This window comes from Apteryx mantelli, chromosome 19 (genome assembly GCF_036417845.1).
Source record: "Apteryx mantelli isolate bAptMan1 chromosome 19, bAptMan1.hap1, whole genome shotgun sequence".
NCBI classification, from domain to species: domain Eukaryota; kingdom Metazoa; phylum Chordata; class Aves; order Apterygiformes; family Apterygidae; genus Apteryx; species Apteryx mantelli.
In genome coordinates, this window is record NC_089996.1 from 16,973,734 (window position 1) to 17,001,109 (window position 27,376).

Consider the following 27,376-nt stretch of genomic DNA (forward strand, 5'->3'; position numbering starts at 1 on the left):
CACCTTGGGGCAGCTCGGATCTCCTCACTGTCTGCAAGGAGACTTGCCGCCTCAGGGGACCAGGCCCAGGACAAGGCACAGCCACGATGGCCCTATAGGATTTTGATACCCTGGAGCCAGTGGTGTCCCGACCAAGGAGAGGGCTGGGCCAGAGGGTAGCACCAATTTTAGGACAGGCAATACATGGTTTGGGGTTGGGAGAGCCCACGCTTCTCTCCACCAGAGAACATCACAAATATCACAGCTCCTCAGGCTGCAGGAACCCCAACACCGCTCAGAGCAAATGAAGCCCAACGGGACAGACAGACCGACTCTTTATTCACAGTACTTCCACCCCCACCCCCCCCCCAAACACCCATGTGCAGATAGATGTTTCCTTCTCAGCCCTTGCTGGAGACGCAGGTCCAGGCTTCACCCAGGTACAGCAGCAAGGGAAATGCCGCAGAGAGTCCCAGCGCATCTTGGTCATCGGAGCACGAGCCCTTGCCAGCACTGGTGGCTGAAGGCTCTACAGCTCCCAAACCGCAGTTTCCCCAGCATTCACCTCCCAAGCCCAGAGCTTGAGCTCAGACACTAAACACATAAGCCCAGCATGCAAAAGAGGCTCAGCCTCTTGCTTGTATCTGTTCCAAAGACACAACTGGGAGATGCCCTGTAGTCCCTCGACAGGTTAACAACTTTGGCACATTAACAGGTTTCTTGTCTCAGCAGGCACTTAGGTTTTTTTTCCTATTTGGAAGTAAGTAATCAGGGTTCCCCATCCCCTGGGGTTCTGCGAGCCCTCAGATGCACATCTGGTAAAGAGCCCAGGCATTTCAAATATAACTCATTTTAGCAAGAAACAAAACCAGACTCGAAGACAAGAGCCAGGCTTTGTGGGCAAGAGGGGATCCAGTTCTGCTTTTAAAAAGAAAAGGCCAGATTCAGCCTACGAGAGCAACCGTATCATAACACTCCACGCTGCTGCATACAGTGGAGATGTGCTACATACAGAGGCAGGCAGGCAGCCTCAGGACCAAGTGATGGCAAACTGCTCCCACATCGGCAGCGACACGGGGATAGTCAGCACCTGAGGAGGCGAAGGAAAGAATCAGCATCAGCGAGAAACAGCGGGGACAGAGCTGAGCTTGCCGGGGGACCTGCACCCCTCAGCCGCTGGCTTTCCTGGGGCAGCCACGCAGCTCTGCACCTCTCCCGCAGAGCCCCTTCCCACTGGTGGCAGCTCTGGGCTGGTCACCCAAACCCCTCCGAGAAGGGTTTCCCACAGCAGACAGCCCCAGAGCAGCACCGTGTCACTGCTCCTCCACAGAGCTTGGGTGCTCTGGCCCCATCAGCACGCCTCCTCCCAGTCCTTCATCTTCCAGCCCTTGCCCCCTTGCACGGCCTAATCCAGTGCGGCCCCGGCCCCAGGGCAGGCGACTCAGCCCACGCTGGGCAGTGTTCTGAAGCTGGGCTGGATCAGCCCTTTACTCCTCGACAGGAACAAAGTGGCTCCAGTGCCAGTCGCTGGGGCAAAACCCTTCCACCCCGCGGCTGAGCCATCAGGGTCCCTTCCCAGCTGCCTGCCCTGGCAGCCGGCTGGCAGTGCTCCTCCCCGGGCAGCCCAGCGAAGCCACCCCTTTCCCGCAGGCTCAGAAGAAGCTATGAGGCCAAACGCGCTTGCCTGGGTGTCGCTGCGATAGGAGAAGTCATCCACGAGGGCACCGTTGGCCAGGACTTGCCGGGGAGGACTTGTGACACCCAGCACGGTCACAGCCTTCAGCAGCAGCCCGTCCACCTGGCCGTTTACCCGCAAGAGCTCACTGAGCACGGCGCCCTGCAGCAGCGAGAGGAGCTTGTTACGATCCCCCGGGCTACGCGCAGCCCTCCAAGCCCCGTGGCTACGTGCAGCCCTCTGCCACCCTCCTGTGCTCGGCCGCGCGCAAACCCTGCTGAACCAGGGTGGGAGCAGCACAGTGGGTCCCCCCGAGGGGCAGGGCTGCGTTCCCGGTCCCGCAGCCTGGCCCCAGAGCCCAGGACAGCGCTGCCACAGGGGCCGGCCTGGCTCTCCCAGAGGGAACGAGCAGGGCTGGGAACAGGGAGGCCCTGCACCACCTCGCACGCAACCAGCACCTTTTGGAAGCGCGCCACGCTTTCAGCCACCACATCCTGGCCCGGGCTGCACCAGACCAGTGCTCTGCCTGTCTGCAGAGCACAGATAGCGCCAGTGGGATGGGACAAGTGATCCGCAGTCACTAAAACCTCGTGGAGCCATTTACTGGAGCGACAGGGCTGAGCAACATCCACTCCTGCACGGCGCCTCTTCAAGGCGACCACTCTGACCCGCAGCCCTCGGGGCGTGAGAAGAGAGCAGCCTCACCCCCCTCCTGCTGCTAAGGGGCTCTTTGGGAGTTACGGGCCCTGCAAGGGCTCTTTTGTTCTGTCAGAGCTGCACCTTGCTGCTGCAAAGAAGAGTGCTGTAACTCACACTAAGAGAAGCACAGCCCGCAGGGACTGCAGCTCCCCGTATGTCCTGCAAGGACGGAGCTCAGCCCGGTGATTTTGGTGCGACAGCTACAGAATGTCTTTGCTGCACCACGGCACAGTGCCCCCCATGAATAACCAAGCCCCAGGGGAACTGGGACCTGCACGGAGCAGGAAATACCCTGTCAGAAGCCTCCTGCCACCAGGCCCCCTCCCCACACTCACATGTGTCGCCAGGAAGAGGATCTGTGTGTAGTCCCCATTCTCAAAGGTCTGCAAGCTCTCCCCATCGTCCCAGAACAGGTCACCCCTGGCAAACCCATCTGTTGTCAGCGCCACAGTCAACGTCATCCCCTTCTTCCGGGACTCGACAGTTCTAAACGCAGGTTCCTGGGGTTGTGGACAAGGGTGGAGGGGGTCAGACAACCCATGCAGCAATAATCGCTTCGAGAGCTGATGATGTATGTTGGGACACCTTTTCTCCCAACCCTGGTTGAGAACTGAAGGCTCACAGTTTGTTCTGCAATGTCCAGTTTGCAGGCAACTACTTCATACACTCTCTGTCCTGCCCTCTTGCACATATATGGTTTTAACAGCCATGATTGCAAAATGTCACCAGGGAACTCACCTGCAGAGGCAGGATGTGTCCTGCTCGGACATGCACGTTAATCGTGTCCAGGGGAGCTGGTAAGAGGATCCACTGGCCTTTGCTGTGGATAGTTGAGTCCTAAATAGCAACAGGAGGAGGAAGAACGTATCTTAGGGGCCAGCATGTCTGAGAAAGACCTCAGCCAGGCATCACAGCTCTCAAACTCCCATGAGTGAAACCCCACAAGAGGCAAAAGCCCTAAATAACTAACAGTCTTGGGAAAATTTGGTCAGGGTCTGATACCACAGATGTGATGGAGGAATGCACATATGGCCCAGAAGAGAAACCACTGCTGCCCCAGAGCTTCTGCATCAGTGCTGTTCCCCAAGACCTCTGCAGCCCAGTGCTGCCGGGAGCAGATGGGTAAGGAAGCACTTACTCCAGCTAAGCTGTACCAGGTTCCTGCTGGGAAGTAGCCACTGACTTTGGTCTTTCCTGCCTCAAGCACTGGTGTGATGAGGAGCCCTGCACCCCACATGAGCTGGTGGTCCACAGTCCAGGTGTTGGGGTCTTTTGGGAACCTGGAGAAGGATCCACAAAGCAGGATTGTAATGCCAGGGCATTACCCTGCAAGACACTCTGTGCTTACTTCCCACTGAGCCACTACACAGACCTGCAGCTCTGCACAGCCTGCAGAAGATCGCACACGTGGACACACCACCCTGCCCCATCCTGCCATCCCCAGAGACGCTCCCCTTGCTCAGCCACCACTGCTCCTGGCCGGGGGCCCAGCTGGGCACTCACTCAAGGAAGAGAGGCCGCGCCACTGTCTCCCCGGTGGAATGAGCTTTGTGGAAGAGGGTGTAGAGGTACGGGAGCAGGGAGTAGCGGAGGTAGAGGGCCTTCCTCATGGCGTTCTGGGCAGCTGGGCTGAAGGCATACGGCTCCTGAGGCTGCAGGGAACAAGCTGAAGTGAGACGCTTGGACGGTGCAGGCAGTACATGGGAGGAATGGCGAAACATGTCTTTCGGGGACATGAGAGGGACTTGACCTGCACAGCAGGGCAGCAACAGCCCCAGGGAGACCCAGCTCAGCTCATATCCTGCATGCACGAGCCCAGCCCCAAGCAAGCGTGGCCCTGGGGCGCTCAGACTGCATCAAAGCAGGCAGGGTTTGACTTGTCAGAGCAGCCTTTTCATGTGCTCCTCTCCTGACACCAGCCGCTGAGCAGGACACGGACCCGGGGGCTATTCAGACAGGCCGGTCGTTAGCCACGCACATCGCCAATTCACTGACTCTTGCCCCTTCCGCCAAACTGCCCCTCTGCAAATCTCCCCGCTGCAGCCTCCCGCAAGAGCCTCCAGCAGGGTGAGCAGGAAGGACTTGGCTGGCTGAGACCCTCCTTGGCAGGGTGAGCACTCCCTGCCCTGTGGCTGGTGCCTGCCCACGCTCACCCGGTTGCCGTGATCATTGTGATTCCTCATGAAGGGGTAGAAGGCGCCCAGCTGGGTCCAGCGCACGCACAGCTCCTCGGTCGTGTCACTCACAAAACCACAGATGTCCGCCCCAACCAGCGGCACCCCAAAGAGATTGAAGAGCAGCACCTCTGTGGAGGGGACACAGATGGGATCAGGGCTGTGCAGTGTTTGGGGCGCAGAAACATGCTGCCAGGCCCCAGAGCTCGTCAGAGCACAGGGCCAGGCCCTGTCTCTGGCAGGAGCTCCCTCCCCAGGTATCACAGCACTGAGCTCAGGGACATAGCGAGGACACTGGCAATGCTGGCACAGATTTGAAAGCCCAGAAGGGGTAAATCTCCCCCAGCAGGAGTCCCTGCAGGTGTCAGGCCCATGGAAAGCAGGTGGGAACAGATCCCATCCCACGGCCTCGCAGGTTGTGAGGGTTGCTGGACTCAGAGCCGACTGACTCCCAGGGAGACTGTGAGGAGGTAAAGAAGCCATGGAGAAGTCTCCCAGCTTCTAGAAAGGTGCAGTTTCCTTCAGGGAGGAAACAGCAGAGGGATGCAACCCCAGGAGCCTACCTGGTATGGAGTAGTACAGCTGCTCCCAGTTGCTCCAGACATCCCCCGTCCAGTGACCAGCATAGCGCCCGTGACCAGCAAACGTGGATCGTGAGATCACGAAGGGGCGCTTCCCCCGGACCCTCACCAGTGCACTGCGGGGACGATTCGGGTCAGTCTGACCAAGAGAAGTCCCTGGGCTGCAGCCAATGCCCTGTGCGCTGCCCTGCGCCAGTGACTCCTGGCAATGGCGCAAAGCTGACACATACCAAGGCAGACACCCACTGCCATCTCATATGTGGGGCAGGTGATGCCGGGGCATGGAGCCCAGGAGAGCCACATACATGAATCCCCACCATGGGAGATGGGAGATGCCACTGCTGGCCATTCACCCCGGGGAGCTGAGCTCCCCACATGTCTTTCTGGCCATCTCTGGAGTCAGCACAGCTCCAGGAAGGCAGAGAGCAGCCCAGGGCCAGTGGATCCCGCAAGCAGCACAGGCTGGCCACAGCCTCATACCTGACAGGAAAGCCCACACCTGCGCTTCTACCCCACACATGAGAGAGAGTTTTCCTCCAGGCCTGAAGGAGCAAGAGTCAAGAGGGAGCAAGTGTCTGGAAATGTGCAGCATGAGGCACCAAGGCACCATGTTCCCCTTCTAGCACTGGCCGTTCAGACTGCACCAGTCCCAGGGCAAGTGGGGATGCTTCTGGCCACCTCTCAGGGCTGGGGACTTGGCAGAAGGGAAAAGCCTACTATGCTATAAAAACCAAACCTTTGCCTATTCTTTCAATCTCTTTCCCTGTGCCCAAACTGCCCACGCAGTAGTGCAGGGAGATGTCTCTCTCCTGACCAGACATTTTCAGCATTCCCTCCTTTCCCAAGAATTCAGAATGAGTAGATGAGTGTCAGCTCCTTGAGGCTCCTGGGACCGGGAGAGCCAGTCTCCTGTAGGAGGGGGCACTTGCCCTGGAGGAGCTGCAACAAGAGTCTCAGACTTACTCATGGGAAGCAATGGCCTCTGTCAGCCCGTACAGACTGTGGAGGTTGTAGTGAGATGACAGGTACTGCTGGCTAGAGGCACAAATGGTTCCTGCTTGAAGGCGTCCCCCAAACACACCTGCATGGAAGAGAAGATGGTGAGAGCAAGCTCAGGGCAGTGGTCATCTCAGCACTAGGCCTGCAAAGACAACACTGCTGGGATGGGTTCAGTGCCCACAGCTACCTTCCTCAGCGGTCAGGGCTGGCACAGGCTCACAGGGTGCCAGAAGCAAAGAATGCTTCACTCTCCTGTGGAAGAGCACAGTACCCCCTAAGGAAAGTAATGCCTTTGCAATCACCGCATCCAATGCATCTGCTCTCCAACTGCAGAGAGCACTCAGCAGTCATGCAGGAGCGAGACCTCCCAGAGAACCAGAATCAGCATTTTGGTTCATTCATCGCACCCAGCTCTGGTTCCCTGCCTGCTCTTCCACGTCCAAAGCCTGCACCTACAGCATCCACGTGCCCGACAGCACTGAGAGATGGCTTGAGGCTGACCTTTCCCAGGGTCCCTGCATGTCTGGCACCAGAGAGCCTCACTCCCCTGATCCTCCTGGTGCTCTCTTCTCCCCCAGACAAGGGCCAGTACCTGCTTTCCTCACCTGGTACATAGGGTGGGTCCTCCAGGTTGTTGCTTGGGCAGCCGTCCTGAGAGCCCTCCACAAAGTTCGATGGCTCATTCATGTCCTGAAGAGAGAAGAGATTTTTTGTTTCTGGACCAGGACATAGCAGATGCATAGGGAATGAGACAGGGAAGTGCACCCAGCGGCTCTGCCAGGGCTCCTGGCACCCACTGGGCCTCAGGAGAGGGAAAAGCCACTTACAATCCACATGCCATCAAAGGGCACTTGGTCATGGAACTCCTTCACCATGTCATACCACCACTCGCGTGTCTCTGGGTTGGTAAAGTCTGGGTAGGCTGTTGGGCCTGGCCACACCTGGAGGAGGAAGAAAGCAGCAATGGGCAGAGCCCCACCATCCCCATCCCCACTGCATCCCACATGCCCATGTTTAAATTGCCTGTTTTTTCAACATGGCCGTCTCATGGGTGCTTTCCCCCATCACTCAGAGCTGCTGTGCTCAGCAGCTCTCCCAACTCCATCTCACGACTGCTGAAGAACCAGCAGAACATGGGGCACTTAATCCCCACAAGCTTTGTTAAATCCCAGCACATACCTTCCCGATCAGGGGCTGCCCAGTGGCATTTTGGATGAATACCCCTCGCTTCAGTCCATCATCATAGGGTTTGTAGGTGCCAGGAGGCCCAGAGCTGCTGATCCCTGGATCCTAACAGAGCACAAAGTAGTGACTCCAACAGTGAACAGGGAACAGCTTCTTGCTCTCCAAGCACATGAAAGAGAAATACAAGGCTCTCATCTGCACTCTGCCCACTCTCCCAGCACCAGTGTACAGGGTTGCATCCAACAATAACTTCTGCAAGAAATTCTGCAAAACTCTTGGTGAGCAAAGGACAAAGAGCCTGAGGAAGCAGCACGCACTGGTGCAGTGGCTGCTGAAGAAGGCGTTTCTAAGGTTTTTACTCCTCCTGGGGAAGCTGAGGATCCAGGTGATGCACAGTTCACAGGCAAATGCTGTATCAGTGGTTTTCCAGACTGAGAACATGCTCCCTGCTTCAGACACATGAATTGCTTCCTGCAGCCTCCTGTCCCCAGTCTGTGACTGCTAATTCTGCCTTTAGACCTGGGCTCTGACCAGGCCAAAGGCAGCTATTGCCAAACTCCACCAGACACCTTAAGGACACCTCAAGGAAGGCAGTGACTTCCACTGAACAAGCAGCGACACCGACCTTCAGCCCCAGTCAGCAGGGAGGGAAGGGGCTGGGATGTCAGGGACACCTGGAACTACGTGTGAGCTACTGAGGAAGCTCTGTTGTTGTTCTTGGACAGCATTTACTCATTTATGCATGTGGCAGGCTGGTGGGTAGCCAGATCAAGAGACTGCAGCCAAATCCTGGCTTGCTACAGCCCTTTTGTTTCCCAGCCCTTTGCACAACAGGCCAGAGCCCATCTGCGCAGGAGAAGTAGGGTGAAGCCAGGGGCGTCACTCACCACAATCATGATGTATCTCAGGCCATTCTGGTGAAAGTCCCGCACCATGTCCGGATAGTCCTTGAAAGTTTTCTTGTTGAATGTGAAATCTCTCTTGGCATCCATGTAATCCAAGTCATTCCACTGCACGTCCTACAGAGGCCAAGACTGCCATGTTATGGAAGGACCAGGCCTTGCCTGCACACAGCTGTATCCCACAAACCACAGCAGGTAACCCCACCCCGCCGATGCTCTCCGGTTAGCCTCTGCATGGCTGATTTTGGGGAGAGGCTTTACTGGCTCCATAACTGCTCATCCCGACTCTAGACACTTCCCCGGACAGCAGCTGAGACCTACCAAGGGGAACCGGGCTGCTGTCATGTTGATCACAACCTCCCGGGTAATAGCAGTGGAGGAGTAGCCCCAGCGGCAGAGGTGGAATCCCAGGCCCCAGTAGGGGGGCATGAAGGGGTACCCTGAAAATCAGGAGGGAGAGGGTTAGCAAAACCAGCAGAGAGACCGCGAAGCATCGAACTCGCCCTGCAGCCTCTCTCTGCCACGGCAGCCAAGGCACCTCCCCTCCTGCAGCAGGAGGAAGGGGACAGAGGGGTCTCCGGGAGAGGGATAACATTTGCTTTCTTCCTAGCCCCCCCGGGCACCACAACATGGGCAGTACATCTGACGGGCCAAGCAAAAGAGTGACCTGCAAAGCCGTTCGCCCTTGAAGGACTGCACAGAGGACAGATACTGTCAGTTCACTCCCAACGACATCTGGTCTCCGAGGCAAAGCTGACCCAGGAATGCTTGTGCCCCCTCCCAGCCCACAGAGCCCAGTAGTTCAGGCCCCTACCAACAACATCCAGGTACTGCCGCACGACGCTCTTGGGGTCCGGGCCCAGGAAGACATAGAAATCCAGAATCCCACCCGTCGTTCGCCAAGTCAAGGCTGGACTGGGCTGAAGCACCACGTCTGGGGGGAAGCACCAGCACGAGAACAGCAGGATGAGAAGAGAGACTCGGGCCATCCTCCCACCCCAGCGCCAGCGCTTCTGCAGGACTCACCCATGGCATTGCTGTTCAGCAGAAAGACTCCGTGGGCCAAGCCTCCGTCCTCCATCACCAGGTAGAAGGGGTGGGAGCCGTAGAGATTGACCTGGGGCTGGAGTACAGCGCAATGCCAGCAACGCTCCGCAGAAGCGGCACAGCACCCACCTAATGCCTGCTGGCCATAACGCACGTGCCAGCCCCTAGCATACTGCCAGAAATACCAGGACGGCTCGGGATGCAAACCTAGGGCTTACCGTCCAAACACCGCCTGAATCAGCAGAGCTCTCCCCCAAACAAAAACCCCAGACTATTGGCCCAGGTACCCTCGTACTGGGAGAAAGCAGCTCCTGAGCAGCACAGCGTGGAACCCAAGGGTGCCGAACCCCAAGTCTTGGGATGATGGTCCCAGAGGCCTGCCCTGGGCTGAGACCGAATGCTCTGCTGGGTCTACACAAGGACAGGTCCCAAAGCTTAATAAACATGTACATATATTTTCTCAGCCTTGGACAGGAAGGAAGTAAAGAAACAGAACGGAACTCAGGGCCCCTCCCCCAAGTACAGTTATTTCCCTTTTTCTCAGCCTTGCTGCATACCACGGGTGCCATGTCCCGATTCCACAGGGTGATTTTGGTCCATGCCGTGTCAAGGATGAGGGATGTCAGATGCTCTCCCAGCCCAGTAATGAAATGAGACGGCAAGGAAGTGGAGATCTGCAGGAACTGGTCTGCGAAGAACAGGGGTGCCACGGTCGTGTTCAACCTGCCAAAGAGAAACAGAGACTCCCAGCAAACAGCCTTGGCAGCGCCAAGTGTGGCGGGGAGGGAAGAGCGGCTCAGCAGGAGAACCACGGCTCTGGGAAGCATCACAAATGATCGTATCCAGGTGCCTTAGTCACAGCACAAAAGATAGGTTTCGGCTGAGCTCTAGGAGCACTGCTTCCCTCTTCAGTGAGACACTGAATTGCAGGTTTAGGTAAGAACAAAGCCAAAAACTCACAGCAGCTGCCTGCTGCCCCTGCTCCCAGCATACAGGCCCAGGCATTGCTGCGACCTGTGCCAGGTCCCGATTCCAGACAAAATCCCTTTGGAGCAGCTCCCCCATGGCGCAGGAGTCGAGAAGAGGCGGGTGGCTGTGGAGGGTCATGACAGGGTTAAACTGGTGGAAAGTTGCAAGTAGCAAGCAACAGGAGCCTCAGACAAACGTACCCAAGGACACTGGTGCAGCTGGGAATGATGCATCCTGAGAAAGTACAGATAAACTAGCAGAAGCCAGTGGGAACCAAGGTTAAGGGCAAGACAGCTTTCCTAAACAAGTAGCAAGCTACAAGGCACGACCGCTGCGTGCGTGATCGGTGTAATGGTTGGCTACCTGTGACATAATCTGCACGATGATTGGCCTAGCAAAGAGTGTCTGTGAAACCACTGAAGCAGCTAACTTTTTAAATATGCTCAGAAATAAACAATAAATGTCTCAGGACGCAAACCCTCCTGAGTCCGTGCCATTCATCCGCCACAGGTGGCTAGTGCTGGCCCCTTCTTGCAGGGGGCACAGCCAGGGCAGAGCAAACCCGAGCAGCTGGGACAGCACAGCACGAAGCAAGGGAGCGGAGACCCTCGGAAGGAGCGCTGTCGGCTGGGCAGCAAGGAGAGCTCCCGGCAGCGGGCCGAGGCTCGGGGAAGGGGGTCGGAAGGACCGCCAGCCGCAGCAGGGCACTTACAGCACCTTCCCCGTGGACTCCCTGTAGACGACGAGGCCGAAGGGGTCCTCGTTGAACTGCAGCCCGTAGAGCGTGGAGGCGGCGCGGGCGCCCGCCGGCGGCGTGTCCAGCGGCACCTCGTAGCGCTGGCGGGCCGGGTCGCGGAGCTGCCGGGGGAGGGGGGAGAGCGGGGTCAGGCAGGCCCGGGGGGCCGGGGGCCGCGGCCGGGGGGGCCGGGGCGCACCGTGAAGCGCAGGCGGCTGCGGGTCTCCAGCGCCACGTCGAGCCGCAGGGTGCCCACGTCCCCGGGCAGGAAGGTGGCGGCGCAGCGGCGCAGCAAGGCCGCGTAGCCGCCCGCGGTGGCCGTCAGGTTCTCGGCGCGGTAGCTGCGGTAGCCGCGGGGGAAGAAGCACCAGGGCGGGCCGCCGCCGCCGCCGGTGGGTCGCCCGGGGCCGACGGGCGCGTAGCAGCAGCCCCGCGCCTCGCAGCCCGCCCGCGACAGCAGCCGCTCGGCGCCGCAGTCGAAGCGGTCGCCCGGGGCCACCTCGCAGCGGGCGGCCCCGGGGCTGCGCGCCCCGGCGGCGGCGGCGGCGAACAGCGCCAGCAGCGCGGCGGCTGCGGCGGCCTCCGGGGCCCGCGGCCCCGCCATGGCCCGCGCCGCCTCCCAGCAGGAGCAGCGGCGGCGGCGGCGGCGGCGGCGGCGGGCGGGACCGGCCGAGCACGTGATGCCGCCGCCGCCGCCGTCGGGGCCGCCCCCGCCGCGCCCGGAGCCCGAGCAGGGCTCGCCACCAACCCCGAGCTGCAAGGGGAAGCGAGACGGGGAAAAGACCCCTCCCCTCGGAGGTCGTTAAGGAAGACTTGCACGTTATTTAAATTTAAATAGATATATCTGTTTTACTTACAAAGCCCGCAACATCGAGAAGAGCAAGGGAGGTGGGGTTACACTTATCTGAAGCATTCTAACACGTATTTTATTCATATCTGGCTCCCACTGTCTACTGTGCTTCCTGTGATCCTAGCCTGGACTCCAAACGCTGGCCGAGCCACTGGAGAGCCCTTTGGTGCTGAGGATACTCTTTCTGGATCTGGTGGACTATGACATTAATGGTGAGAAGCCGGGCCTGCAATTTCTGCTGCTCATTTCTCCAGGCTTCTTCAGTGCGGCACAGTGGACTGTATTTCCCATCCTTTACTGCCTGCAGGTGCTTCTGGCGTGTTTGATAAGCCACAATCTCCAAAAGATTCTAAAAGAAGAAACAATGGAATTTGCTTTGGCAATAGACTGCATGTAGAAAGCAACTATAAGAAAACTGAATATGATTTATGTTGTGGCCATCATATTTTGAAATGGAATGGGTTCTTTAGAGGGATAGTTTTATGAAATCCCATTATAACAGCCAAACAGCATCCCCAGCTTGAGTGCTGTAGATATACAGTCACATGTATGCATGGTACTACTCTGATTTATGGAATTCTACAAGGCAAACCTTGCCAGGACAGAGTTTTACCAACTTAAAATTTCATAGGAAGTCATTCAAGACCTTGAACTGGCTCTCCAATTTGCAATGTCTTCACAGTAGCCAGCTGGCCTTCACAAAAGATAACTGTTACTTGAAATTTTCAAAGGTACAAAAGATGTCCTTCAGGCTGATGTTTCCAGCTGAATGCTGCCTCACTAAGAGCGTGAACATGGCATCAATTCAAGGCCATTATGAGCCCTCAAAATGGTTCAAGTGCTCAGGCTTTGGGGACCTTCAGAGAGCAAGGGCCTTGAATGTTAAGCATGGAGTCTCAAGAAAAAGGTGTGAGGAATGTAAGTGGGGAAAAAAAGTAAACATTCAGATAAATTTGCTGTCAGTTCATCATTCATGCAGAAAAGCATGAACTCTGCAAAGACAGCCGATGTTAACTTGCCAGGAGTTCTCCTGTGAACTATTTATAGACTAAATTTAATCTAAGTATCTATTAACATTCTTTATTATTAAGCTATGCAGCAGTTCTGTTTGGGCTGAATACTCAAATCATTGTCAGTTCTTGGAAAAAAACTAATGCGTTGCTAAAATTACATGCCAAGCACGCCCAGTTCTCAGTGGTAATGAGACAAGGAGATTAGGGGAGCCAGCAACACAAGAAAGTAGCAGATACTATTTGCTCGTGTGCTGCAAGGGAACAGCATGCTCACCCATCGTTTCTTTTCCTGAAGACATTCTATGTCTGAATCAAGGCCATCAGACTCAGCCTGCAGTGTGCAAACTTCCTGCTGCTTTTTCAAGCAGGTGGCACTAAGGGATGTTTGGGTGCTCTCCAGCTCCATGATAGTTTTGTTGCAGTCTTGAGCATTCTAGTAATTGAAAGAGAAGGAAATAGCAGATTCTGGTTCTTTAATTCAACTGCATCCCCAGCTATCTTTTGAGAACTTTTTTTTTTTTTAAATGAGTTTCTAAAGACTTTGCTCACCATGCAAGGCTATACCTGCAAAGGTGCCGGTTCTGTGTATTGACATCTAGTGTGTCTGTGTTAAGCGTACATTGCTGTACTTGGCTTTACAGTGAGGTGAAGAGGAGCTGATCTTGTAGCTGATCACTCCCTTCGCTGGATCAGTTCCCTGATCTAGCTCACCACACTGTCACACAAATATCTGTGCCATGACAAAGGAAGGGGTGGAAATGCATGGCAGAACCACACAGCCCCAATCCAAAGGGGTTTAAATTGCCGGGGAGGTACACCTGCTAACACACACATGCATAAACTTGGTTCCCTTAGGGACTCAGCCTAAGAAAGATAACTGAGAAAATAAGTAGTGTGTGGGAGCTCAGAAAGTCCCATTTAATCCTGAAACAGAGGCTATTTATTCAGGTACATGGCTGGCAATTCAGTCCTAAGAGAAAGCAAAGGATTTTCAAAGCTACATCCGGAATATTACAGGATCTTGGGGGCATACATGAGTCTCATGATAAGAATTGGCTCCATGTAGCCGTGTCCTTAGTACTTTCCATGCCACCAGGGGGAAATCTTGGCTCAAGTAAATACAGCACCACCTCTTCCTTGTATACCCTAACAGCAGATCATGATGCAGTGACGATAATGGAGAAACTCACCATTTTCCTAATTTCAAGGCAAATGCAGGCTAAGTGAATTCTTGCAGCTGTGCTTTACTTGCTCACCTTCTGTGTTTCACTGATCTTCTTTCTCAGCTCCTGTTTCTTGCGGTGAAAGTCGCTCTTGGTGATATGCTTCTTATCCATTTTGTTCTGACCTTCTCCACGAATTGCTATGGTCTCTCTACGAGAAACAGATGCCTCCATATCACGAATCATTTTCTCCTGCTGCTTCATCAGCTGGCCATAACGGACCTGCCATTTGTCAAGATATAAAAGAAGGCTGAAAATACCAAATGGTTACAAAAGGCACCTAATTAAATTCTTCCATATAGCACATCCCATCAACATAAACCAGGTATATGTGACACATGAGCCTTGGCAAGCCAAATTTGTTTTAAATTCAAACCTAGTTTGCACAGTGTGGATCTGGAAGGCAGAGAGCTAAATTAGTTACCAACTCTGTAACAACTTGTCTGAAGTAATCTTCAAAAAGTTTCATTGGAACTCATTTGCAATAGCAAAAGCAGAAAAGCAGAAATATCTTGAGAATGAAAGGGAAGAGTTTCTTTGCCAGAAGATAGATGGCTTCTAACTAGTGATTAACGTGATGTAGTGTTTAATAATCAATATTTCTTTGCTTATATATTGCAGTCACAGAATCAAGTAATAGACATATTTCAAAGAAAATTCTTTCTCAGATATGTCTAAATTTTGCTGCAGTCTATTACACAGTTAGTGCAAGTATTGCATAAAGTGCGTTCATGCTGAACATATTTAATTCAATCTAGCTGCAGGGTGATGAGATTTTCCTGATACTGCTATAGCCTTGAAGATGCTACTTCTCCAGACTGTTTTTTTTTTCCTGCCTTATGTTTCAGCAATTCCATTGAAGCTGAATAAGTTGCATGCAACTCCTCCTCTTCAGTCCTCTTTTCCAATAGCTTACTTGCATCCTATGAATCTCTGTTCTCATGGCTCGGATTTCGCCTTGTCCTGTCTCAGAATCCACTGCTGAACGCATCTCTTTGGCCAGCTGGATCTTCTTCTCCCACAGCATGATTTGATGCCTTCAATGACAGAAAGGGAAAGGAGTGCCTTTGTAAACAACAGGGAAGATGTGCTATTTGTTCATCAGTGGCTCCACACTCCAGAAGCCGATTCTGAACACAAAGTTGAATGGTTCAGCAGAAACGTAAAGTTTGCATATGAGACATATCATAAGGCAGCAACACCCTCAGTGTGAAGTCAGACAGGAAGCTCTGCAATTTAGAAAGCGCATGGTGAGTGTAAAAACAAGCAAGCCCAGACTGACAGGGGGCTGACAGCCCCCAATTAATTGCCCAGGACAGCGCATTTGCTCTGAGTTACTGGCAGAGGAGATGCCATGTGCAGCTTCCCATACAGATCTCGGCAACATCCAGCACAGATAAATATGCTGAAATCATTAAAGCCGACATCCTCTCAGTTCTTGCTGGTTCCAAAGACAGCTAGAGGTCCCAGCTGCTCTGAAAAGAAATCAAACAAGAAATCATGAAATTCTAGATGCTTAACTGGGGGGAGGAAGGGACAGGGAAAATACCACACAAAATATAGTTACTGTGGCCTAAAAAATTAGAATGCTGCTAAAGGACCCCTCAGCTTCTGTGTTTCAAAAATTTGTTAAACTACTTTCAACTTCTCCAAGAAGGGCAGAAGCACATTTGCTGCTGTGATTGGAGAAGGAAGGCAATACGGACCCATACACAAGAGTTCAAAGACTGTGGCATAAAGCAAGAATCTCTCTGGTACCTACTCTGCTTCCACCAAGCTGTGTAGGAGTCTTTCCTTCTCCTCAGTCAATTGACTGTGCTTCTCCTGCATCTCAATTGATTCTTTTTCTGCTGCCTGGATTTGGGAAGCAAAGATCAACACAGTATTGTCAGACTGAGAAAGAGTTACAGGATCACTGTTTGCCTCTGATCTTCATACCCTTTTCAGTTGCCAGCCTTTATACCCACACAAACAGTATACCTAACCTGTTTCTCCTGTGTAATTAAAGTCATCATCCTTAAGCAAGAAACAAACTTGGATGCCCTTTCTGTGCATAACTATATAGACTGCATAACTATATATAACTACAGTAGAACTACCTCCCTCTGGTCATATTATTTTGTACCACAAAGCTGTTTTCTTCTGGGCCACCTGCTGCACAGAACTCTTGAAAGCCCAGTCAGACTGCAGGATGGGAGGCTGTGCCCTGGAGATGAAAAGCCAAGCCTTCATACCTTGAGAGAGCGTACAAATTCATTCTCTGTGATAATGTTGCCATATTGCAGCTCCTCAAAGCTGTTGCTGTTCTTGTTGATCAACATATTTAACTTTATCAAGTCATTCGACATGTTCCTCATGTGACGTTCAATGTCTTTCTGCTCTTTTGTTTCCTGCTGAATTTCATCTACAGGCGAACAGAAGAAAGATTTAAAATTCCTTTGAATGCTGGACTGAGTACAGCCAAGGAGTGACAGACTGCAATTAGACCAGGCAACACTGCATGCAGAGCCAGCTGTGTCCCATGTACCCCACCAAAACATCTTTCCATAAGCCCAAAAAAATCAAATAAAGATTTTGGAAATAGACTGCTGTGAGAGAGAGTTGGTTTTGGCTGCAGAAAGTGCTGTCACCTACCAACTACTTGCAGACTTTATTTAAGAAGGGTAACACATGAGATCATCACTTAGGGTTTGACTGTGTGAGTTAAAGACAGCAAGATCAGATCATTATAGGGAATAATGACATGCAAAATGGCAGCAAGTGCCTGGCTCTTAGCCCCAGAGTATACTTCTGGGGCCATAGGTATTATTGCTCACACATATATAGGAATACAGAAGGCATTCTTTGGTGAAGGGTCTAACAGTACCTGTCTGTAAGCCTTTGCTGCCTTTTTTTCCTCCATTCATTGATGAACATTATCAGAAAAAGTTAGGGAATGACTTACTTTCAGTGCGCACTTTTTTCTGCTGCATGATTGTGATCTGCTTCTTTAGCATATCCAAGGAGGCTAGCTGCTCCTCCCGTCCATGGGTTAATTTGACCAGCTCTTTCTGCAGCTTAAGCCAGTACTTCTGTAGTGTCATCACCTCAGAATTACATTCTTCTATCTGCTTGGTCAGTCTGTTGATCTCAACTTCCAGTGGTCCCAACTCTTGCCCCTATAAGAGGTTGCGGTTTGGAATTAATCAGACAGAAACTGCTGGAGCACTTATTTATAGAATCATTGCAGAAGGCAAGTTCAACCAATAAGATGCCCGCTAAATATTTGATTATATATATATTTTTTTGTCATTTAGCTACTCTCTACCTCAGTTTGCCATGAGTTGAATGGGAATAATAGAACTACCTGACCTCACAGGAATAAATGGAATATAAATCTGTAAAGTTCTCAGATTCTACGATGAGATGGCCACCTAAGCATTTACAATAGATATACCTGGACATTTGAAAATTTGCGAAGTGTATGCTGTAGTATTCATTTGCAAGTTGGTATCCATAAAGCTTTTCCTGTTCATAGTGCTAAGGATAGATCTAGGTATCATCTGAATGGGGGCAACTATCCAATGACTTAAGTCATTCCCCACCCCTTCCATCCTCCCTTTGTCAATCTTTGCAGATTTTATAATGTCAACCCTTTTATTTCCAGAGTATTGATATAATTCAACATTTTTATCAGGTGTAGACAACTCCCTGCAGAAAACTGCTACGTACACCCTCATTTCACAATGATTCCCCATTGCTAGCTTCTCTTTACAGGCATTAAGAACCGACTGACAACTGTTAATGTTTACACTACTTAGTGCAGTTTTTAAATCACAATGCTGATGCCTGGAAAAGTTTTTAACTGTCCAAAACTTGCACAGTTACCTTCATCAATGACATCTATGGTCGCCACAAAGGATAAAGTCAAATTTGGGACTGAAGTGTAAAGTACATACCCCAAGCTGGGAAAGAATCATCTCCAACCTCTTGTTGTACAGGTTGATGACCCCTTGCTTGTTCTCAATCAGGTGACTGCGCTTTGTGATCTCACTTTCACTACGGCTGATCAGGTCGTGGATATTTTTAATTTCCTTGTCCAGCTCAGAAAGTGTTTTTTGGAGAATTGTCAGCCTGCAGTTAGTATGAGTTGCATTCAGAATTACCTGGGCTGTATCATTCTCAACTTTGGAAAAATGCAGCTCCTAGTAATATCACCAGACAGAAAACAAATTATTATCGCCAACAGCAACCTATTGATCTGTAATGCCAAGTTATCACAGGACAGGATCAGAGGATTTAGATTCTACTCACAGGTCTGTGCTACAAACTGTAAGCAAGGAGCCTAAACATCACCAAATCCAGTAGAAGGCTGTGCTCATCACTTCTGGAATTATCTTCCCTACCCAGATGTCTCTAGTTACCTGGCTAACAGTGGTAAGACATGTCCATATTTTAACTTCTATGCCATACCTGGCAAAAGCATCCCTGACCTAATTACAACTGTGCTACCTCACCCAGCCATGAAGAGCTGCTAGGCTTATTGTTCAAGCGCAGTATGACTGCAATTAGACAACTTTCAAGACCCTGTCTGCTACTTCTACACAATCTGTACCACACTGTGAGAGGTTATAATTTGATCTTTCCCAAGTCAGTAGTCTCTGCACCATATTCTACTGTGCAAGACAGATACTAATAAAAGTAAATGCAGAAGCTGGTCTACTTGTTTGTGTATCCGTTGGAAAGGGGGGGCCTTTCTCATAGTGAAAGCCAGCCCTGGCAGTCTTCCAGTCACTTAAGATAGGCACCTATTTTACAAAACCCCATGCAGACTGAAGTTAAATACAGAGAGGCGTGAGCATGATGTGTTAGTACCAGCCCACACAACTCGATATGATAAATACTATGCTGAATCTTCTAGTTTTTTCATCTATACCAGTTATACACTCCCAAAGAGAGCAACTTATGCCATAAAGAGCTGTGGGTTTGTTTTGACTGTTCCTTTGATTGGAATCATTATTCAGAAACTGAGAGTATGCCCGCATCACATTCTGTGATGCAGTATAGAGATGCAAGTTAGTTTAAGGTGGAGTATAGAGATATTGTGCCTCAACCATCTTTCTCCAGTAAGTAAGCGCTTGTAATGCTTTACAGTAAACACTCCCAGGATTCATCATTCTGCCCCATTTTTTAAGTAAAGAAAGAATAATCTATTTGTCACAACTTTTTGGCCAAACTATCTCTTGCATACACCTCCTGCAGTAATATCACTGGAAGAGTTAATGGGAGTCACAAACCTAGAAGAGCTTTCAGTAATTGTCCTGGTTCTGGTTTTCAGCCGTATGACAAAACACATTTGAGAAACACTGCTCTAGGCTGTGATTGCAGCCTATTTCCTTTCTCGGCCCTCCCAAATGGAAAAGATACCATACCAGATCCATTTTTCTCTTACGAAGTTTTTCAGCCAGCTGTGAAAAGTACTTTGCTGCTTTGCTGGACATCATCTGATCCTGAAGCTTTGCCATGATCTCATTCTCCATTTGCTCTTTGGTATCAATTCCTTTCTCTATATCCTTACTGATGGATAGCAACTCGTTCACACGAGCAGCTTGATCCTAAGAGGCAGAGAAGACAGAGACAGGATCACTAACACTGTTTGGGGATGGGGATTAAACAGCTATGTCCTATTTAAAAGGATTCTTCTTCCAAATGACTTTTCTTACCATTTGTGTTCTACTGAGGGCCTGCTCTGTCTCATGGAGAATGCGGGTATAGGTGTTAGATTCAACCTTCAAGGCCTCCTGCCTTGAAAGGCACTGGGCAATCATTTTCTTCGTCATATTAGCATCGTTCTGAGAACGGCTCAGGATGGTGACGAGCATCTCGTTCTTCTCCTCTTCCTTCCTGATCGACTTTCTGCAGCCATAGATGTCTATTTCTAGGGACTTGAGCTCATGTCTGTACTTGCTGAAGAGGCAAAGAGGATGAAAAATCATCACAGGGATTGATCTGTGCGCTGAACACATACAAATTCCTCTTTTCAAATATGCTATTGCAGAAACAAATGAATGAGGAGGAAGATCTTTATAAAGACCAGTCTACCGTGACAGCACAAAGTTATCAGAAGATAGATGGAGAGGCTAAAATGTAAAAGGAAATGTATGCAGGAAAATTAATTTCTTCTTTTGTTTTCTCCTTACCCCTTCCCATTCTGACCGGGATGCCACTGTATAAAAACATATAGTTTGTCCTTATAGAATCAGTCAAGTTTTAAGACTCCAGACCAAATAAACATTCCCTTTAGCACCAACAGTAAGGTTTTCCTGAAGATTTCTGAAGGCATCACAAAATCCTAACTGAAAGTGATAGATAAATCCTTTCTGGTGGCTAGCATTTTGGACTGAGAGATGTTGCAGAGGTAGAAGGAACTTTTTAAAAGAATAAAATATGTGCAGAATAACCCTTAGCAGCTTTCAAAAAAATCAGATTTTTGAGGGAGGGTTGTGTTGTGGATGAAGAAAAAAGTAACAAAGGACCATGGTCCTTTCCCTTTAATCTTCCATGTGCTTCAGAGTAGCAGACTTATTTTGTCTGACATATTCTACACATACAGTAACAAACCTGATAGAAGACATACTGTCCCTTTTAGAATCTCTCCCATCCAAATTACTTGAGGTCCTCCCTTGGACTGCTCTCAGATACTGTACCTCAGCAAGTCTTGCATGGCAGCATAAGCCTCATCTCTTTGCCTCATTCCAGCCAAACTACTATTCCAGTGGTTCATCAGCCTCTTCTTCTCCATGTTGATAGCCTGTACCTCCATACTAGCCTGGGGAAGAGAGAATTTGTAGATGGACTGAATCTATACTGGACTAAGAAACCAGAAACAATGAGAAACAATGCCATACTTTTTTTTTTCCTGTTCCTAATATGCTGGGCAGGAAAGGATTCAACTGAACTAGCTTTCCATTCTCAAGCTTTTCTGCTCTTTCTTTAGTATTTTTTTAATATCATTTTTCTTCTACATACATTAGCATAAATCATTCTACTAGTCCCACTAACAACTTCAGTGTGTTTGAAAACGTAATTTATGTCATTGCATTTTTTTGTCACATTATGGTTACAAATGAAAGTTCCAGAAACAACAGTAAACAGGGTATTTTCAGATGGCATTTCTGGTCAAAATTAGAGAGGAGGGAGGAGAGAAAGAAGGAAAGAAAAACAAACAAACCACACCCTGTCTCTGGTCCTTGGTAGCAACTCATATTGCTATCTTTTGGCAAAAAACATCACCCAAAATACCAAGTTACTGATATAATATTAAAACACAGAAGACTGTGCACATTTAAATCATGATTACCTTAGTGCACCTGGGACGGCATGATGATAGAGTTATGACAATATTATTTATGCTGTGCTAGTTCTATGTCAAGCTAAATATCATTTCTGTGTGATACTGGCTATAATGTGATACTGGCTATAATGTTCCAATGATGCACAGAAAGAAATTTGATAATGTTAGAAATTATGTTAGGTAGAAGCTGGAGAGGAGGCAGAGTTCTCTTCTGCTAACTCACAGTATCTGCCCTATCATATATGTCTGGCTTATTCTCACACTAGAGCACAGAAAAGTGATAGGTCTCCAAGACAAAATGCTGAAAAGTGGGGGAGGAAATGATTTACAGACAATTCTTAAAGACAAAGGGCTGTGTGGGGGGAAATCCTCCATTCCAGTAAACAGGAATGAACTATAGGACTCTAGTCTACACTATAAATACCACATGAGCATAAACCAAAGAGGTCAGTCCCTCCAGAGTGCAATATTAACTAGAAGTGAAAAATAAAGTCACCTCCTACCTCATTTACTGCTTGTCGAGTTATTTTTGTGTCCTCTGCCTGGGCCACAATCTGAGCTTCAAACAGAGCAACCTGTTCCTGTAGTTCATAGGCTTTTCTTGTTAAGCGGTCCACTAGAAGGTCCTAAAAAGTCAGAGCAAACAGTCCAGCATGAGTACTACAAGCTTAATCTTAAAAAAAAAAAAAAAAAAAAAAAAAAAACCTATACTCAACAAGAATCATATAGGCTAGAAGCAAGATTAAATCAGCAACTAGATTAGATTTGGTTCCTGCTAAACCTTTTCCATTCAAAGGTGAATGATTGTCCTGAATGCAGCAGTGACAATTTTCAAAAGAATGTGACCACCTTTGCTGATTTTTATTATTCCATTTACATTAGTAAATTAATATTTCAGATCTGAAGTAACATTCATTTTTATCAGCATAGATTATACTATGCCACCTCTCTGGCAGCTGGGAATCATAATAATTAATGTTTTTAAATGCTTTGTTAAAAAACATCTAAATCCACTCTACTGCAATTGTTTGCATATGATTCTGTATTAATAATAATCATAGAATATTTATTCTGTTGCAGAAACAAGCCATGAAGCCAGCAGAGGGAGCTGCAGCACACATTGGTTGACTGTAGCTCATTTTTTGATTCATTCATCGTGAAACTCACTGTGAGTCAGAATAGTTCCTGAGGCTTGAGTTTACGATACTTCTTTGCTAACTCTCTTTCTGTCCCCCACCCACCCACGCTTTGCTTGCATCAAAAGTGATTTACTATAATAAGGTTTATCAAAAGCTTTGTGCAGCATATGCAACTATCTTGCCAGTGGATATTTTTCTCATTTTTAGAAAACCCTGTTTTTTCAATTATTTGAGAAAAAAATCCCCACACATCTTCCTTGAGTCAGTCACTATGGCTTTCCTTCTGATAGAGCAGCTTCTCCTCCAGGCCTCACCACTAATAGAGCTTTTTTTGGTCAAACACATTTTTGCTTGATACCTGTTTTTTCTTTTCCACCTCAGCCTGGACCTTCTCTGCTTCAGCCTTCTTTGTTGACTGTTTCATCAGTAAAATATTATGATGCATATCCTGGTCCATATTCTGCATGTAGAAGAGATGCAACGCCAGGTTTTCCACCTGGGTCTGCATGGCAGAAACTAGAGAGGCAGGAGGAAAAGATATTTACAGAAAAGTTTTTTTGTAGGACATACTTTAAACAGAGATGAAAGAGAAGGAAATAAAGAAGTACACAAAGTAAAATCCCCACAAACACCAGGTAAATCAGATGGGCCTCCCTTAAGTGAGAATTGACATCAGCTTTGGGGTACAGCTCCATAAGCAAAGCTAAAAATCATAGTAAATGATTTCTTCATTCCCATTACACAGAATTCCAGGAAATCAAAGAAAGGGCCTCAAGAGGCCACAAACCCTTTCCTCTGCTCCAAAACAGAACTGTCTCTTTCTCAGACCATTAGATAATGAAGGCTTCTCTACTTTTTTTTAAATAACCCACAAAAACTCTCAAGGCATCTATTTTAATGTTTAGCTATCCTCGCCATTAGAACTGGTTTCCTGTCGCCTGTCTACATGCCTGCACCACAGAAAGCCTGAGTTAAGTTCATTTCTCTGACTGGAACAGGCTGCCACATGGATGGTGCTCTGATACTCCTGGATCCTCTTTAGTTAACAACCTACAATCTTTATAACCTCAATATACCCTTACAGAGACCACAGGCAAACATAACAGAGTAATGGGAAGTGAACTCTGCTGACTGCCAAGCCACAGAACAGACTACCTGCCAGGAACAGTCTTAGTCCAAAAGACCTTCTTAGAGGGACAGAGTAGCAATGTGGTCTTAGAAACAGTAGAAATTACATGGCAACCAGGCACATCCATGAAACTCTTTTCAATCAGTGCATCACTCCTGATGGATTTTACTGTATTCTTCAATCCAATGCCTGTCTTGCATTCAAATCCATTCATCCACATGGGCTAGAATCAGGAAATATTACCAGGACTGCTTCAGTCACCTTTCTTGCGCTCATCATCTGTGTTCTGACATGTTTTCTTGTAAGTAAGCCTGAGGCCCTCCAGTTCCTCTTCTAGCTGCTGACGCACTGTGGCTATTTGAGAATGGCGGTCACGGCTCTTCTCCAGTTCCATCTGCAGGTGGGCCAGCTGCTGCTGGACTCCATAAAGAATCACTCCAAGCTCTTCTCTCTGTACTTTGCCCTTCTTTGTGGCTGTCCTCTGCAAACACAAGAGGAAATCAGTTATCTCACATCAGCCTGGACAGGGATAGGATGCCGTGGAAGTCAAAGAAAGAGTTCTATACCAGCTCCTGAAGCTCCAGATTCACTTTTTCCATCTGCTTGGTAAGGTAATTCTTCAGGGCAGCCTGGAATCTTCTCATTAGAGGCTATAAAGAAGTATGATATTGATAATTATAACATACTTATGTAAATAAATTATGAAGTAACCTTAGTGCTACTCCTGCTATCAAATAAAACATTGTATTTTCTCCCATGAAGACTTGGATTCCTATTCTAACTATAATCAATCTAGCCAGTGAGAAAAGTTACATAGTGTGTATTTGTTTACAGCAGAAAATGAACACTGAGAATGTTTGCCAGTCATAAATATATCAGAAGAGCTACATATGAGAACCCATCCACCTACTGTTGTTGCAAGTACTTCTCTTTCAAGAGTACTAAAGCTTATCAGATTTGCCCCCTATGTTGCTCACTTCTCAACCTGCAACTCTGAGGTTAATACTGAGGGAGCAAACATATTCTTCAGGAGTTAGTACTTTTGTAAAAGCTATTTTTAACCTACAGGTAAGTCACTGCTTATAATTTATCTCCCAGGTTTTACGTGGCTACCAATAAAAATGACAAGTTGGCAAAAAAGAATGACAAGATTTGGGGACTTTTCTTACATGTTCTGGATCCAAGACAACCAGCTGTGTTTCTTCTGCTGCTTCCTCATTTCTTTCACTTATTTCAATTTCCTCAGCTCCATGTTGTTGGCATTCCTGTTGCCATCTTTGGCCACCATGCTCACTAGCATACTGACTGAATTCCTCAAAGGCAGCCTCCGAATAGAGGGAAATGGGTTCTCCAATGTCACCTGCACTCCAAAACCAAAAGGGAGATGTCACAGAAAGGAAATTCTGTGTATTAGAGGATGTGCCAAGATAAACAGATGTCCTGATGGAAGGAAATACAAAACAAAGCCTCCTTTCCTTGGCAGCCTAGATTATCTCACAATGTTATTAGCATTCAGAATACAAATCATAAAAGTACAGTTACCATATCAATAAGGAGGAAAGTTATAATGTAAGGAATTTAAAGGATGGCTCTGAGCACTTCCAGAAGTTAATGGTAAGGCTTAGATTTTATAGTATTATGCCTCCAGTTGGATTCACAATGATCTAGGAGAAAACTAGATACTGTGTGTGATAGTAGCACAATACTTGATACCACCTAATAAGGAACTGATTGATACCTGATTCTGCATGACTGTCCACCTGCACTGACAATGCCGATGTCCGCGTAAGAGCTCCTGAAGACGTACGGAAAAGGTTTCCTCTGTCTGTTATTGGCTGCTCCATGTCACCCAATTCAGGGGGATGACTGTCAACTTCAACTTTGTCTGAGAAAGCCTCAGCAGATTTTTCCTGAAACACAAAATCCATCATATGAAACAGGTCTTCACTCTGACTTTATTTGTTCCTAAAACTCTGCTCATTTTTGTCACCATGAGACACGAACAATATAGACAAAGAATCAACAAGAGTCAGCCTTGTTCTAAAATCACCTCACAGATACACAAGCAAGGCTGTGTAATTCCTGATGAGAGAAACTTTAGAAAGATATAGGTTAACAGAGGAACCTCTCCAATTTTGTCAGAGCTTTTGTATACTTCTTGCTTAGCCAATTAGCTTCTCTCTATTCCAGCTCAGGTCATTTTTGTGTTTGCAGCAATAAAACTGTTTCTGCAACAAGAGAATTTAAAGTTATAAATACTGGTCATGGATTTTGTGAATAAGATTATATATATATTATTATAGCATCTCACTTCTGCAGAACCAATGGACAGCTCTGCAGCCCCAAAGGCGACTCTTTCTGCTGGGAGAAATGTCTCTTCTTGGTCCTTCAGAGGAACAGTCTCTTCTTCTTCACTATCATTCTCATTCTCTGGCTGTACTGTCTAGCATGCAACAAAGGCAAAAAGCAGAACAAATAGATAGCGCTATAATGGGTAGTGTACTCTGTTTAATGTTATTGCTACAGTATTGTAACAATTAGTTTTTATCACAACCACAGCAAATAAATTTATTATCATCCCATTTGCAAAAAGGTGCTCCAGCTAGCATTTACAATAGTAAAGGTCCTGACAAGAATTCTACACACTGCATGTTTCTAAGATTTAAAAAAAAAAAAAAAAATGCCCTTAGGGATTTTTTTTACAGAAGGTCTAACAGCTTGCACTGCCTACAAGCAAATTATTTTCTTCTATCTTTCTGTCCTTCTTTTTAAAGACACACTCTTTTATCCCATATCATCAGTTACCAAATTCAAATAGCGTACAGCACCAATGTGTCTTTGGAGAAAAAGCTGTTATCCCCAACAAACATCAAAAAAGAACATGAGCATGTGTATTTATAAAATGGGAATAATTTCTTTCTTAAAGTATCTACAGCAGAAATGTGCTACGTAAGAGCTGAGCGAAAAGGCCACACTACAAGAGTCTGCTGAGGACCTGGACTGTAACTAAGTTCACTTTCTAGTGGCCTTTTCTTTTATATACAGGATAAGACTGCAACAGCTGCTTGCTCGTTTTGTTTCTTCGATTTAAATCGCTTCCATGAGGACACGGATTTGCAACGAGCACACCGGAATGCGTCGCCCTAGGGACATTTTAAAGAAAGTCACCTCCGTGACGAGACGCGACGGGCCTTCGATTACATCCTGCTCATCGGAGCCGAGTCGCAGCCCAGATCCCTCTGCTGGAGCAGCGGGGGCCTCCTCCTCCTCCGCGGCGGCGGCGGCGGGGCTGCTCTCCCCCTGCAATCAGAGCGCCATGACCGCGGCCCGAGCTCCTCAGGAAACGTTAGCGCGGCACGGAGACCTCGGCCGCGGCGCCGGCCAGGGGAGGAGGTTTAGGGCGAAGCGCAAAGAGGGAGCGCGACGCCCGCCCCCGAAGGGTCGTTCCCCCCCACACACACACACCCCGCGGCGGGAAGGGGCAGCGGGAGCGGCCGCCGCCGGGGCGGTGCCAGGCGGCGGGAGAGGCGCGGGGCCGCGGCGGCCGCCACTCACCCGCTCCGCCATCTTCCCGTTGCCAGGCAACGCCATCAACACCCGGTCACGTGAGGGGCTGCGGGCCCTACCACCTCAGCCCGCGGCGCGGGGTGTGTGGGGGGGGTCGGACCGCACCACTGCAGTCCGCGGCGGGGGAGGGGGGGGGACGCCGTCCCAGCGCGGCGGGGGGGCCGCAGCACCTCGGC

At 49.1% G+C, this 27,376-nt stretch overlaps 2 protein-coding genes across 5 annotated transcripts; both read right to left on the minus strand.

Annotated features, from left to right (window-relative positions):
- Window positions 1-345: 345 nt before the first annotated feature.
- Window positions 346-11,859, minus strand: GAA (alpha glucosidase). Its single transcript, XM_067308641.1, is given in 21 exon segments — window positions 346-1,069; window positions 1,664-1,816; window positions 2,689-2,853; window positions 3,092-3,190; window positions 3,492-3,633; window positions 3,857-4,005; window positions 4,507-4,658; window positions 5,091-5,224; window positions 6,072-6,189; window positions 6,713-6,797; window positions 6,935-7,048; window positions 7,287-7,397; window positions 8,180-8,311; window positions 8,516-8,634; window positions 9,009-9,128; window positions 9,221-9,317; window positions 9,799-9,964; window positions 10,923-11,068; window positions 11,146-11,526; window positions 11,528-11,700; window positions 11,847-11,859. Coding segments are annotated over 21 exon segments (2,829 nt in total). The 3' UTR covers window positions 346-1,009.
- Window positions 11,717-27,204, minus strand: CCDC40 (coiled-coil domain 40 molecular ruler complex subunit). Of its 4 annotated transcripts, XM_067308468.1 has the most exons (20): window positions 27,189-27,204; window positions 26,802-26,933; window positions 25,945-26,076; window positions 25,372-25,543; window positions 24,803-24,993; window positions 24,200-24,283; window positions 23,895-24,114; window positions 22,863-23,020; window positions 21,869-21,991; window positions 20,719-20,840; window positions 19,735-19,978; window positions 19,444-19,626; window positions 17,971-18,216; window positions 16,977-17,190; window positions 16,267-16,436; window positions 15,795-15,886; window positions 14,949-15,069; window positions 14,066-14,254; window positions 13,084-13,242; window positions 11,717-12,145 (listed from the first exon to the last, which is right to left on the minus strand). In XM_067308468.1, the coding sequence occupies exons 1-20, from the start codon at window positions 27,198-27,200 to the stop codon at window positions 11,897-11,899; spliced, it is 3,213 nt and encodes a 1,070-aa protein (XP_067164569.1). In that variant the 5' UTR covers window positions 27,201-27,204; the 3' UTR covers window positions 11,717-11,896. The 4 variants fall into 4 exon arrangements, 3 of the variants coding, with proteins under 3 accessions (XP_067164569.1, XP_067164571.1, XP_067164570.1); XM_067308470.1 differs by lacking the exon at window positions 17,971-18,216; XM_067308469.1 differs by lacking the exon at window positions 25,945-26,076 and having other exon boundaries at window positions 11,718-12,145.
- Window positions 27,205-27,376: the final 172 nt, after the last annotated feature.

What these genes read in the sequence shown, in the direction of transcription:
- CCDC40 (XM_067308468.1), bottom strand. An exon ending in GGACAGTCATGCAGAATCAG is followed by an intron (nt 24,994 to 25,371) that starts GTATCAATCAGT and finishes TTTGGAGTGCAG; the next exon opens with GTGACATTGGAGAACCCATT. An exon ending in TTGTCTTGGATCCAGAACAT is followed by an intron (nt 24,284 to 24,802) that starts GTAAGAAAAGTC and finishes ACTTCTTTATAG; the next exon opens with CCTCTAATGAGAAGATTCCA.